Below are 14,342 nucleotides of genomic sequence, written 5' to 3'. Positions count from 1 at the left end.
AAGAGACCAGTTAGATTCTCTCTCTCAGAATCTTTACATCAAGATGGGAGGCCTCTCTCAAAATTGGCCATGACATCTTGGACAGGCAGTCCAAAGCTAGCATGGCTCCCAGCAGTCAGAGGAGAAAATGGTGAATCTCCGATGGACGAGAACATGCCGGCGGTAACGCTAAAAACCTTCAGTTTTTCCAATGGTGGACTGAAATAATTTGTAGAAACATGGAGCTAAATGGTTCCATCTGCAAGATTGGCTATTAAATACCAGAGTCTCTCTAACTACCCGCTGCTTCAATTTAAAATCTCCTTATGCAATCCAGCTTTAGAAATGAAGCAGAAAAACTCATTGCAAAGAAACCAGAAATAGCTGTACCACTTTCTACAGAGCCAATCTTTATTTCATTAGTCTCACTTTAGAGCCAGCTCGTTCCTGCGTTCCCCTTTTAGGGGATTGCATCCCCCCACCCCCATGATTTCCCCATGTTCTGTTCAAGGAAAACAAGCAAGGACACAAACGTTCCAAGTAGTTTACTCCAAATCTCAACCCAGGATTGGAAGGATTTGACCCTAGAAGTGCAATACTTAAGCAAACTTGTTTGAATTTGTCAGAGATCATCTGGAATGTCACAGCAACACAGCTCCAGGGAAAGCAGGGAAGAAGCTGGTGGTTTTGAGTAAGAGGTTTTATGGCTGTAGGAAGGGGTAAGAGAGAGTTCTGGAGCAATTTAGACCATTTGCCACTCTAGAAACTAAAAGCTGGAGATCAGGGGTATCACTCCTCTGGTGTCAATTCCCAGCTGGTTCAAACAGGCATTACGCCAGTGATTTCAATGTGGGTCTGATACCAATGCGTTTAAAAGTTACAGGGAGTCCCCACTATAAGTCGCCCCAGTATACATCCGTTCCACACGAAAGTCATTGACATGTGTAGGAACTGATGCGTTATAAGTCCTCCCATTCCCTGCTATAAGTCGTGTGAAACACTCCCCTCAATTTGCTAAAATGGAAGTTGGCCATGGGAAAAAAATTCCCAGCTTTAAGTTGTTTCGCTATAAGTCCAAGTTTTTTAGAACGTATCTTGGACTTATAGTGAGGACCCCCTGTATACCCAACTGGCCCACTGCCATTGGTCTCAGCGTAAGCTGTGCTTAGACCTTGCAGAGATGAATTTGCCTGCCCCAATTCCAGCACACTCGACACATGCGCTCACCACTCTGTGCAACCCTGGGACCAACCCCTGTGTTTTCCTCCTAGCAAAAGCAACTTCCACTTCCTACACATTTTAGGTTGTGGGGACTAAACTGCACCAGATCCAGCTCAGCAGAGCAGTCTATATTAGGTGAATTACAGTAGTACCTGGACAGAGGTACGCACCAAGTAAACAACACCCCTGCTCCAGAGCCCACAACTGAAACAATTATTCTCCCCATGGGGGAAACTGAGGCACGAGGCAGCTTAATTTACGTGACCAATCACACGCGGAGTTTGTAGCAGAAGTAGGAATCCAACCCTTGGCCAACAGATCTAGCACCACATAAGTCACAATGGTTTTAAGAGGTCTAGCCCTCCGAGTTGGACCCCATCCTGCTTCACTGGGACACACAGCAGGGGTGGCTGGACAGCACTGGGAGAAAGACTCCCCCGCTCCTGCAGCCCTTGCTCTGCTGGGCAGCTTCAGGGAGACTGGCTGGTGCAAGGACTTTGGGTTTCACGCTTGAAAGGAGCAGGAAAATGGGTGTGCATGTTCACACTGCCCCCTGCTGGCTGGGCATGCATGTACATGCTCTGTGCATCTCCACACACATCCTGCCAGCTGTGTGTGTCCATATTGCCCGCCTGGCTCTGTCCACACTGCCCCCTGCAGGTTGGGCATGCGTATACCTGCTCTGTGCATCTCCACTGGCTCTGTATGCCCATACAAGCCCTTCTCCCTCACTGGCTCTGTGTACCCATATTGCCTTCCCCCCACCCCCCTCTGGCTGTGTCCATACTGTTCCCTGCTAGTTAGACACATGACATCCCCCTGCTGGCTAACATGTGCATATCTCTACAGTCCCAGGCATGCTTAAGGGTGTGCACGTATCCACACGACCCCCTGCTGACTAGGCTTGTGTGTGTCTTTTGATTGGAAACAACCCCACAACCGCTGCCCCCTGCTGGCTGAGGGTGGGAAGGACGTGTGTATATACACTGCCCCCTGCTGGCTGAGGGTGGGAAGGACGTGTGTATATACACTGCCACCTGCTGGCTGAGGGTGGAAAGGACGTGTGTGTATATACACTGCCCCCTGCTGGCTGAGGGTGGAAAGGACGTGTGTGTATATACACTGCCCCCTGCTGGCTGAGGGTGGGAAGGACGTGTGTATATATACACTGCCCCCTGCTGGCTGAGGGTGGGAAGGACGTGTGTATATACACTGCCCCCTGCTGGCTGAGGGTGGGAAGGACGTGTGTATATACACTGCCCCCTGCTGGCTGAAGGTGGAAAGGACGTGTGTGTATATACACTGCCCCCTGCTGGCTGAGGGTGGGAAGGACGTGTGTATATATACACTGCCCCCTGCTGGCTGAGGGTGGGAAGGACGTGTGTATATACACTGCCCCCTGCTGGCTGAGGGTGGGAAGGACGTGTGTATATACACTGCCCCCTGCTGGCTGAGGGTGGGAAGGACGTGTGTATATACACTGCCCCCTGCTGGCTGAGGGTGGGAAGGACGTGTGTGTATATACACTGCCCCCTGCTGGCTGAGGGTGGGAAAGATGTGAGTATATGCATTGCGCCTTGCTGGCCAGGGGTAGGAACACATGTGCCTGATCCTCTTTACAATCACCCATGCTGTTCACTTTGGGCCCCACTGAGGCCCAACCAGCTGAGGAAGGAGCCAGGCAGTGAAAACCACCAAAAGGCAGAGCGGAGAGCAGCCTGCCTCATAAAGGGCCTGGCAGGGTGGAGTGTGCTTTGTCCGGGGCACCAGAGCCACCTGGCAGGGACCCACACAGCCAGCTGGGGTGGCTTGGCTTTTACAGACAGAAGCCCCACAGATCCCTCCTGGCCTGGGGGGGCTAGAGACACTTGTTTAATTGCACAGACAGATCTCAAGTTCAGATGTCCCTAATTCACCCCCTGCGCCTCTTAACACCACCCAGGAGCATCCTCAACGGGCCAGACCCCAGCTGTGGATCCGATCCCATCCCTGCCTACCCCTGTGGGACAGTGACAATTTATCCCCCCCCCCCGTACCATCCAATGCCAGAACCATATTACCATTGGTCCCCAGGTGCGCAGAGCTGTAAGCCCCACCCCCTCGGGCTGTCACGTTTTCTGCTGGGTCTCTAAGGTGCTGCTGTTAATCCGCCTGGCGCTGTGCAGCCCGGGCCCTGCCAGCAGTGGGTGGGTGAGGCTGACTTGAGCGTTGCTGAAGGAGGCGATCCGGCCGCTGCCCCCGATCTGGATGTTGACGGTGGTAGAGTAGCTGGCGCGATGGGGGCCCGTGTCCCGACCCAAGTCCGCTCTCACTTTGGGGCAATCCTCTGGCGAGCCCGGTGCCCCCGGGCCACCCTCCTGGCTGGCATACCTGGATCGCAAGTCGGGGACAGCTGGCCACTTGATGCCCTCCAGTTCATCAGGGCTGAGGATGGGGGAGTCACTAGGGGGCACTCCAGAGCAGCACCCCACCCTGTCGCCCTCCCCAGGGGACAGGGGGCTCTCAGGGTGCTCCTTTGCCCTCCTGCCTGGCTGAGGTAATGAGGCACAGGGGTGGGAGGTGGGCGGCAGAGGGGAGGAGCGGCGGGGGGCGAAAGGCTGGGCTGGGATGTGCACAGGGGTGAAGGAGTAAGGCCGTGGGGGGGCACAGCTGGCTACCCCTCCTGCAGGGCGCTGGCTGGAGGGAGGGGGAGAGCACACCCGTGGGCAGGCCGGCGCTGGAGACTGGACCCTAGAGCTGGGCTCTGAGGCAGAGAAGGGGGCTGGCTGCTTGGCCCTGGGGGCCGGACATGTCCCCAAGAGACGGTCAAAGGCCAGCAGCATGGCTGTGGGCTCCCTGGGCCAGCTGGCCTCGTGGCAAAAGGCTGGGGGAGAGGGTGAGCTGGGAAAACCACGGGCAGCGGGACAGGTGCGGAGCGGGGAAGGGTCCCGCTGGCGGCTACAATGGACCCAGGTGTTGGTCTCCTCTTGGGGGAATGGAGCAGACTGGGGTGCTGGGGCTCTGGAGCCTACGGAGCCAGGAGGCAACCTCGGGATGGCTGAGCAGGGAGGCAGAGGCCTGGTGGGGGCGGGGGTGTCTGCCAGCGGAGGCTGGGTGCCAGAGGGCTCCAGGGGGGCACCATGTCTCTTGGCCAGGCTCTGGCTGATGCAGGAGGCGGCGAGGTACCTGGAGATGGCTGCGGCACTGGACGAGAGGCGCCGGTGTGCCGGGGAGGGCTGCAGGCGTAGCAGAGCCGGCACGGGGCTACGATCCAGGCCAGAGCTGGGCGGAGAAGTGGGAGCCGGCTGGGCCACGGAGGGGCCGGCCCGGGCAGCTGCATCCACGGGCAGCTTGGGGGATGGGTGTGCCACGCTCGTGGCCCGGGAAGGCAGCCGGGGACCACGGCACGGAGGGGCCGCTGGGGACAGGAAGCTGCTGTGGCGCAGAGATGGGGATCCTGCAGGAACAGAGGGAGCAGGCAGCGGCTTGCCATGCTCTGGTGCTGCCAGTGGACTGGCGCCCGGGCCGGGAGGCAGGGACACCTCTCCTGTCCCACAGCTGACGGGCCTTGACAGCCGCTGGGGGAGCTGCTCCTCGGTGCCCAGTGGCCAATCCCTGCCCAAACCCAGGGCCCGCTCCTCTGCCAGGATGGAGGGGCCCGCCCCCAGCAGGTCGGGCTCCGCGAACAGGCCGGCGCACACGCCAGAGGCGCCCGAGGGTGCAAGCTGCTGTTCTGCCCCGGGGCTGGAGGAGGCAACCGGGAGCGCCCCAGCATCCGCGGAAACCTCCCCAGCGACCATCTCGCCCTGTCGCCCGCAAGCCGCTGCCCCCTCCAGCTCAGCTCGGCAGCCTGGCACCGAGGAGCCCTGGGCCCCCTCAAAGTCCAAGGCTTCAAACACCATGCCAGTTCCACTGGCAGCTTCGGCAGCAGGTGGGGGAGAGCGGCCCATGCTGGGACCAGCCCCAGCCAGGTCTCCTGGGGCTGGGGGGTCCTTGCTGAGCTTTGGGGGGCGCTCCCCTGCCGATTCCACCAGTGGGGGGGGAGGCGGAATAGCCGCTGGGGAGTCTGGGCTGGGGAGCTCCCGGTCGGTGGGTTCCGGATCCTCTGTGGAGAGCGAAGCCAGGGGCTGAGGAGCCAGCAAAGGCGGAGGCCGGTCACTGCGCAGATCCAGAGCATTGTCTCGGGCGGCAGCCACCAGTGGTACGTTCTCCTGGACGCAGTTCACGTGCAAGGGGGGCTCGCGGATGAGCACATGGCCGTAGATCCGGGGCTCGCCTGGGGGAGAAACGGGCAGAGGGGTCACCGGAGAGAGCAGCTCTTGGTTGGCCTAAGTCCCCTTTTCCTCTCCGGAGCTGTGTGGCCTAGTGGGTAGCGCGACAGCGTTCGCTTCAGGAGACCCCAGTTCTAGTCCTTGTATTGTGGCGGGGTGACCGGGGGCAAGCCCCGTGCCTCAGTTCCCCCCGTGAAAGGGGCACGCTGGGCCCCACGCCGTTGTGATGCAGACAAACAAGGGCTTTTTACTAGTCACTCGCCGGCTGCAGGGCTGAGCGCATGGGCCCCCAGAGCCAGGGGGCAGGACCCAACAGGGCAGAGCCCGGGGTGAGACCACCCAGCCGGCGTGAACAGGCATTAGGAACCACAGAGGGGCTGAGTCCCCTTGCATGGGGCTATTACTCCAAGGAGAGCGCCCGCCACGCCCGCTGGGGGTCTGACCTTATAAACTGACCCGGAGCTGTTCCCTCCGCCTGTCGTGGGAGCAAGGCCTGGGGATGCTGCGGAATCCAAGCCTTTGTTCTGCCTTCCCTAGACATGCGGGAGCAGCAGCCCGCAAGGGTTACAACAGCCTCCCCCCTAAGAAAAATGCCAGCTCTCTTCGGACCCTCGCTGACCTGACTCCGTGTGCGCCCATGAGATGCTGCCTGCGAACAGCTGATGTGTGGCAGGCTGCAGGCGAGCTGGGACTGGAATGGGACATGGCCCCCTCACAGTCGCTAGGAGGTGCTGGCCTGAACCCAGCCTGCTGCTACCGGGTTATTTGGTGACCCTGACCGTTCTCAGAGCAGCCCCTGCAGGGAGAACCATCCTTGTGCTTAATCCCTGCAGATCTTAAAGTGCTTTACCCAGGAGGGGCAGTACCACTTCTCCCCTCTTCCTGTTAGGGAAACTGAGGCCCTGGACACAGCCCTGACCTGGCCAATGGCAGAGCAAGGACTAGGACACAGATCTCCCAGGGCCACCAGGAAACCTGCCTCTCAGACTGAGTCGCTCCTTGCCATCTCACCTGGCACCACCCCAGGGACCCCAAGGCCAAGCTTTTGTTTCATCTCCCACCCTTTGGAGTGTGGAGAAAAGCGCCGGAGGCTGCCAGAAGCCAGACTCAGTTGCTGCGAGAGAAGGGGGGCCTGCTTTCTAGTCCATTTAGAGGGTCGGTGTTGACTCTGGACCCTAATGACAACACTTTCCCTTGCCAGCACTGGGCGCTTGTGAGTGGCCAGGAGCTTTGACAGAGAAACAACCAGTTAATGTCGGCAGAGCTCAGGGGAAGCAGCTCTCCCCTCCCACCACTCTGGAGGCTCAGAAATGTCCCAGTGGCAGCCTCAGGCGTCACTCGTCAGCATACTAGTCCCATCCAGTGGGACACCTGGCTAGAATCCAAGGATGAAATAGGCTACGGAGGCAAGGGGAAGGTAGGTGGGTGTGGTACCCCTTAGGGTCACCCACAGAGCAGACCAGGGACATACACTAGTGCAAATATCTACCCAGCCGAAGCCGGGGACAAGGCCTCCAGTCTCTCTCCACTCCCTCCATCACTCCCCCAAGCCTGCTCTTGGCCTGCAAACCCTTCTCCAGCTGCCTCCACCGCTCCTTCCAGATGTCCCCCCCCAGCACAGCTTTGCTCAGGCTTCGATCTCCCATCTCTCTGGGCGGCTCAGGGACCCCGCTCCACCTGCTATTTAGCTCGGGGCTGGCATGGTGGCTCTGGCGCACCATTCAGCCTGCTGCGGGGTCCAGGCTACGGATGCTGAATTGCATTTCATCAACTAATCGACGGCATTTCCATTGACTAGTCGCTAAGCAGGAGCTAACCCCACCGGCAGGCTCTTAATCCATTTAAAAGGCTGAAGTGCAGCAGGGGAGACCAGGCGCGAGCTGGGACAGCTGATTCTTGGCTCACGCCTGATCCCCCTGCTGCGCTTCCACTTTGTAAATGGATCAAGTCCCTGCCAGCTCCTAAGAAATGTAAAAGGCAGAAGTGCAGCGTCTGGCACAGGGCGTGAGCCAGGAATCAGGAATTCCTGGCCTGCGCCCGGACCCGCACTACGCCCCTGCCCCCTGCGGAGACGGTGCTCGGGGGGAATCGGCTTTTTAGAGACTAGTCGAGTCGCTACTTGACTATGCGATAAGCTCGACTAGTCGCTGACATCCCCAGTCCAAGCACCCAGGGACAGAAGCCAGGCATCCAGATACACAGAGTGAGGGGGCAGGGAAGGCCAGTGGCCAGGGAACGGGGACAAGAAGTCAGTGCCTGGATCCTGCCCCGATCTGGACTGTTAGCCCACTGCCCTGGCATCCAGCAGGCTGATTCAGGAGGGGGGATGGGTCACGGAGCCGTTCCTCTCCAGGGGGCAGGTTTGATCCAGCCATGGGGGGTGAGCTGGCTGGCTCAGGGGGTGGGGAATGGCACAGGGGCAATGGGGGAGGTAGAGCCATGCACACTGCCTGGCATGAGATGGGGTTTTCTGACCCCTGGAGCTGCTCCAGCCATGCCACAGCAGGGGCCCCTACCCACCCAGCCAGAGGCCCTGGAACTCACAGCGAGGGAGGAGGGGTCCTGGCATCTCCTCCCACACGCTTTCCAGGGCGCCCGTCCTGCTGTTTGCCGGGCGGCGCGGCCCGTCCTGCACCCTCCGGGGCATCTTGGCCCGGCCAATCTTCTCGCTGTACATCCGCGCCAGGGCCTGCACCTTGCTCAGGATCCGCTCCGAGTTCTCCAGCACGCAGGGGGCGCTATCCTCATACAGCCCCGGCGGGGGGGTGTAGCCGGCAGGCGGGGCCGTGTCAGCACGAGGGACCCCATTGCTGTGGGGAGGCCGGGGCACGGTGGCCAGATCCGACTCCTCCACGATTCGCAGGGGCTCCAGGAACGGTGCAGGCTCACGGACGGCGGGCCGCCCTTTGCTGCCCCACTTCCTGCGGGGGGCACCAGCTCCCAGGGCATCCACGACCCCCCGCTCTTTCTCCCGCCAGGCCTGCCGGATCTCCGCGCATGACTTGTACTCTGGCTCCTGACTGGCGGGGGGCGGAGCAGCAGGGCTGGCGGGCTGGCCCCTCCCCTTCTCCTCCTCCTGGTTGGCGCCAGCGCCACTATCTTGGTGAATGAGTTGACCTTCCTCCTTCCCAGCATCCTCTGTGCTGGTGCCTTGGAAGGCTGGATTGATAGGCTCGTCCTGCCCCTTCCCAGCATCCTCTGGGTTGGCACCAGGTTGAGTGCTATGGTCGATGGATTGACCCTGCCCCTTCCCAGCATCCTCTTGGTCGATACCAAGTTGAGTGCCTTGGTCAAAGATCTGGCCCTGCCCCTTCCCAGCATCCTCTTGGTTGGTGTCATGAACGCCTGGGTTGATAGACTGGCCTTGTCCCTTCCCAGCATCCTCTTGGCTGGCGCCAAGTTGCGTGCCTTGGTCAAAGATCTCGCTCTGCCCCAGCTCGGAATCATATTGGTCAAGAACCTGGCCCCACCTCCTCCGAGCATCCTCCTGGCGGGCAGGCCGGGCCTTGGCCCACCGAGCCTTGCCTCCCTCATTGTCCATGGCGGTGCCCTCCTGCTGGGGGAGGCGGCTGAGGTGGAGCACGGATTCCCGCACCACGCCAGCCGGGACGGAGAGGGCACCCTCGCGAGCTGGGGGGTCTGGGGCAGCCTCGCCCGCCTCATAGTAGCCCTTGATCTTCTCGATCAGCAGCCGGTCGTCGCGGGTCAGTGTGGAATCCCACGTGGTCCCACCCGCTGGGCTGCAGGGGCATGGGCCCAGCCCCACCGACCCAGCCCTGCACGGGGGGCACGCCCCTTTGGCAGTACCGGGCTGCCCGCTGGATGCCTCACGCCCTGCACGGAGCACATTACTCCATGCCAGGACCTGCGGCTGGCAGTCAGCCTCCTCTGCACCCGGGTCTTCGAGGGGACAGAGAGGGGAAAGGCCCAGCTCCTCTGATTCACTGCTGGGGGGCCGGCACAGGGCAGGGGGTTGCATTACTCTGAGGCTGCCACAGGAGGGCTCTTCTGACCCAGCTGCGTCTCCCTCTGGAACCTCACTTCCCTCCGCCAGTTCTTCCGGCCTGGCTGGGTTCAGGGGCAGATCCTGGGGATCAAAGCAGACAACAGCAGCATTAGAGCCGGGCTTGGGGGGGATGTCCCAACAAAGGATTTTTCCATCAGAAAACGCCAACTCGCCGACACCGGACCAGGTGGTGGGGAATGGAGGAATTTCTCCCCTCCAGGGACACCTGGGGTATGTCTAGACTGCAACCCTGTGGGCAGAGGGATGCAGATTAGGCAGGTCGATATTGCAAATAAGGCAGGGATTTAAATATCCTGTGCCTAATTTGCATAAAAATGGCCACTGCGTTTGATGACTCAGCGTTTTGCCAACTCGGCACTTTGTCGTCAAAAAGCGGCAGTCTAGAGGGGGATCTGTCGAGAACGAAAGCGTTTTTCAACAGATCCCTTATGCCTCCTGCAAGGAGGTTTACAGGATCTGTCGAAAAAGGCTTTCTTTCTCGACAGCTCCCCCTCTAGACTGCCGCTTTTTGCCGACAAACTGATGAGTCAGCAAAATGCAGCAGCCATTTTTATGCAAATTAGGCATGGCATATTTAAATCCCTGCCTCATTTGCAATGTCGACCTGCCTAATCTGCATCCCTCTGCCGACAGGGCTGCAGTCTAGACATACCCCTGGGGAAAAACTTGTTATAGTTTATACATGAAAAAATCCAGCTGATCGGTTCAAACCGGCTCTTCACTGAGAAAGTGAAGCTCAGTGCCAAGGCAGGAGAGCGAGACAAATAAATAACAACCCAGATAAGCAGCTCTCCCGAAATGGGTGAGTCCTTGCGCGTGCTCTTTGTGTACGTGCAACAAAGGGCTACCTGGCTGGGCAGCTCTTGACAAAACCGCCCCAAACGGTGACAGCGCTTCCGGAGAGCAAACGCATAGAAAGCAAAATGAAACGTTTCCATCAAGCAGAACGGAAACCCGTTTCCGACTGGGGACACTCGTAGGGGGTTTGATTCCGTGCCTCCCTTCGGGAAGGGGAACTGTTTGGATTTCTCGAACGTGTTGACAAGATGAGCTGTTTCCTATCCGGGTCTAGCAAGGGCTCTGCAGCCAGCTGTCGCAATCATTGAGGTTTAACTTAATCATCACGGGGCTCCCGGAACCATGCGCTTCTGGGGAATCCCAGCCACGACTCATAGACCAAAATGAAGTTTCTGGTTGCCCAGAAAAGGGTGAAAAACATGCAGCAGAAAAACCCTTTGACCTCAGGATTTCTCAGCAAAACTCGCGCTGGGCTGATGGCTGATGGTTCTGCGCCGGCAGAGCCGGGGTAGAATTTTCACAAGCCCTGACGCAGTTTCAGATCTCAAGTCCCATTGAGGGACGGGGGTAGACTCAGACTCTGAAAGGCCCGGCAGCCTGGCTGCTTTTGAATATGGGGGTTTTGCTCTTAAGTCAGGTGCTTTCGGAAGTGTTCCAGGTAGGCACATAAAAGACTGGCTCCCCCCCCCCTCCTGCTCTACCCACTAGACCCTACTCCCGTCCAGGAACCCAGGAGTCCTGGCTCCCAGCCCAGTGCCCCATCCACTAGCCAATGTCACCTCCTTCTCTCCCACTGTGCCCCTGCTCCGCATGTACCTGCTCTGGCTGAGGAGCTGGGCTGCCAGGGCGCTGCACCTCGGCTGTGCCCAGATCCCTGCTCAGCCCCCTCTGGCTGAGCAGCTCCAGGATCTCTTCGGTGATGGACAGCGGCTCCGGGGCCAGGCAGAACGGGGGCGACTCGGCCTCCTCGCCGGGGTCAGACTCCTCAGCCTCCGCCATGCTGGAGGCCAGGGTGCAGGCGCTGCCCGAGGACACCATGGGCGGTGGGGCGGGGAACAGCTCCCCCTCACTGCCCGCGTGCTGCAAAAGGAACAAGGGTGGTCGCCACACCATGAACCCCCCAAGTCCTCCCTCCACACAGGCTCCCCAGACCGGGCACGGGCTAGGGAGGAAGGAGCACCTGTTTTAACCCCCCCGCCCCAGAGCTGGGGAGAGAACCCAGGAGTCCAGGCTCCCAGCATCCCCCCCCCCCCCCCAACCTCTAAACCTCCCTTCCTTCCCAGAGCTGGGGAGAGAACCCAGGAGCCCCGGCTCCCAGCCTCCCGCCGGCCACACTCCAACCACTAAATCTCCCTTCCTTCCCAGAGCTGGGGAGAGAACCCAGGAGTCCCGGCTCCCAGCATCCCCCCCCCCCCACTCTAACCACTAAACCTCCCTTCCTTCCCACAGCTGGGGAGAGAACCCAGGAGTCCCGGCTCCCAGCATCCCTCCCCCCTACTCTAACCACTAAACCTCCCTTCCTTCCCACAGCTGGGGAGAGAACCCAGGAGTCCCGGCTCCCAGCATCCCCCCCCCACTCTAACCACTAAACCTCCCTTCCTTCCCACAGCTGGGGAGAGAACCCTGGAGTCCTGATTCTGACTCTCCCCCCCAACCACTAGACCCCACTCCCCTCTCAGAGGAAAGTCCTAGCTCCAGTACCCCCATCCCCTCCCCGAGCTGGGAGCACAACGCACACCTAGCAACTCCCTGCCCCCAGTCCAAGGCCCATTAGGCAGCAACAAAATGCCAACTGGGGAAGGGAAAGCCCAGAACACGCTGGCCTCTTACCTTCAATTTGGGGGTGGCTGGGAGCCCCCGACAGCGACCTTAGCATGGAAGGAGAAAGACAAACCCAGCATTAGACACCTGAGCAGCTGGCCCCAATCTCAACCAGCACAGACCCAACGGGCCAGCCCCACCTGGGCCGGAGCACCTGCCACTTAGGAACACAGAATTTTCCAACTGGATCCGATGGGCCCATCTGCCCCGGCATCCTGCCTGCACCAGAGGAAAGGGCAAGACGCTCTGGGAAGGCTGAGATCCCAAACTCAGGACTGGACAAGGCAGCCCTATGGGCACCGCAACCGGCTGGGATGCAAGGGGGCTAGAGGGTCAGGATTGAGGGGTACCAGGAGGCTGTGGGAGACCCCCGGCCTGGCAGTGAATGGAAACCGACGGGGGAGGGGCGGGTACGTACCATTTTGCACTCCCATCTGGCTCAGCTCAGTGCCTGGCTCTGGGGGCAAAGGAGGAAGCGTTAGCTGAAGCCCCCGGGAGGAAAAGGCTGTTTGGGTTCCACCCTGCCAGGGAGGACTGAGGCTTCTTAGCTTGCCCAGGGTGCTCCCCTGTAATCACCCACCCCAGCAGGCAGAATGAGAGCCGGGGAAACTGAGGCAAAAAGAGGGGAAGAGACTTGTACAACATCACACAGGGCGTCTTTGGCAGGGAACCCAGGAGTCCTGAGCCTGTTGTTTTCTGCTCTAACCACTAGGCCCCATTCCCCTCCCAAAGATGGGACAAGAAGCCAGGTGTCCTGGCTCCCAGCTCCCCTGCTCTCACCACTAGATCCTGCTCCCCCCCCCCCCCCCCCAGAGCTGGGAGCCAGGACTCCTGGGTTCTCTCCAGTGGCTAGAGCAGCAGGGCTGGGTTCTCTCCCCAGATCAATCCTTGCCCAGAGCCCACTGTCGGAAAAGCCCCATTTGTGCCAGTCAGGAGGTGCCCCCTCACCCCTGCCCCCGCAGCAACAGGGGGGCACACTCCTCTCCTGCCCTCACATGCTGGCTGCAGGGCACTCACCGGACTTCCTGCGGCCACGGCGGGACTGGGGGGTGCTGTCCAGCTGCAGGACCGGGCAGCTTTTGCCAGCTCTCTCTGGGCTGCATATGAATTCAGGCGGCTCTGAAACGGCACAGGAGAGTGTGGGTGGGGGAGGAATCCTGCCCCGGCTGGGGAGGGGGCAAACGAGCCGCCGTAGGAGGATCAGGTTCTCCCACACTCTGATTAGACCCTGATCCGGTCCCTGGCTCCCACCCACTGGCGTTACCCCCTCGGCAGCAGGGACCCAAACGGACGCCCCGGCTCGGCTCGGCTCAGCCGGCCTGGCGTGTGGCTGGGACCCCCATCTCCCACTGCAGGAGCTGCTGCACCCCGCTTTCCCTGGGTCCTGGGTACCTGACTGCCGCCTGCCACGGTAGTAGCCCCTGGCATCATCCATCCGTGGAGAGGGGGCTGGAGTCTTCAGGGGCTCCGGGATGCAGTGGATCTCCGGGGAGCCTGGGACAGATGAGGGGTTGAAGCCTGCCCCCCAGACACTGCCGATGCTACAGACCGCAGCAAACCGGGCAGTTGGCGGGCCCAATGTTCTACATACATCCTGGGCAGCCCCCACCCCACCGTCCACCCAGCCCCTCCCTCTTCCATTTCCTCCCACCCCCCCCCCCAGGCCTCTCACTCAGCCACCAGAGATTGGGGGCTAGGAGTCAGGACCCCGGGTTCTATCCCCAGCTCTGGGTGGGCAGTGCAGGCTAGCAGTGAGAGCAGGGGGGGCTGGGTGCAGAGCTGCTCACTTACTTTGGAAATTGTTTTCCAGCAGCACTTGCTTGGCCTGTAACAAAAGGAAAAGGGTGTTACACCCCTGGCTGCAGCGCATGGCGCCCCCTGCAGGGCTAAGAGAGACGCTTAACGTCCAGGGGCCATTATACCCCTGGCTGCAGCTCACAGCGCCCCCTGCAGGACTCAGAGAGACACATAACGTCCAGGGGCCATTACACCCCTGGCTGCAGCTCAGAGCGCCCCCTGCAGGGCTAAGAGAGACACATAATGTCCAGGGGCCATTACACCCCTGGCTGCAGCTCAGAGCGCCCCCTGCAGGGCTAAGAGAGACACATAACGTCCAGGGGCCATTACACCCCTGGTTGTAGCGCACAGCACCCCCTGCAGGGCTAAGAAAGGCGCACACCCTCCAGGGGCCATAACACCCCTAGCTGCAGCGCACGGCGCCCCCTGCAGGGCTAAGAGAGACACAT

The 14,342-nt window shown here is 60.3% G+C and overlaps 1 protein-coding gene across 8 annotated transcripts in view; it reads right to left on the bottom strand.

The window, feature by feature from the left end:
* Window positions 1-360: 360 nt before the first annotated feature.
* Window positions 361-14,342, bottom strand: part of PLEKHG2 (pleckstrin homology and RhoGEF domain containing G2) — a 51,113-nt gene continuing 37,131 nt past the window's right edge. For 7 of the 8 annotated variants that reach the window (XM_075915278.1, XM_075915280.1, XM_075915276.1 and 4 more), the window contains 8 exons: window positions 13,888-13,921; window positions 13,489-13,590; window positions 13,114-13,215; window positions 12,515-12,553; window positions 12,106-12,143; window positions 11,092-11,355; window positions 7,995-9,537; window positions 361-5,455 (listed from right to left, as the gene is read on the bottom strand). In XM_075915278.1, coding sequence (XP_075771393.1) covers window positions 3,309-5,455; window positions 7,995-9,537; window positions 11,092-11,355; window positions 12,106-12,143; window positions 12,515-12,553; window positions 13,114-13,215; window positions 13,489-13,590; window positions 13,888-13,921 — 4,269 coding nt within the window. In that variant the 3' untranslated portion in view covers window positions 361-3,308. The remainder of the gene's footprint in view (window positions 5,456-7,994; window positions 9,538-11,091; window positions 11,356-12,105; window positions 12,144-12,514; window positions 12,554-13,113; window positions 13,216-13,488; window positions 13,591-13,887; window positions 13,922-14,342) is intronic. The other variant, XR_012898912.1, reaches the window with a different exon arrangement.

This window comes from Pelodiscus sinensis, unplaced genomic scaffold, assembly GCF_049634645.1.
Source record: "Pelodiscus sinensis isolate JC-2024 unplaced genomic scaffold, ASM4963464v1 ctg34, whole genome shotgun sequence".
NCBI lineage: Eukaryota > Metazoa > Chordata > Testudines > Trionychidae > Pelodiscus > Pelodiscus sinensis.
This window is presented reverse-complemented; position numbering and strand designations above follow the sequence as displayed.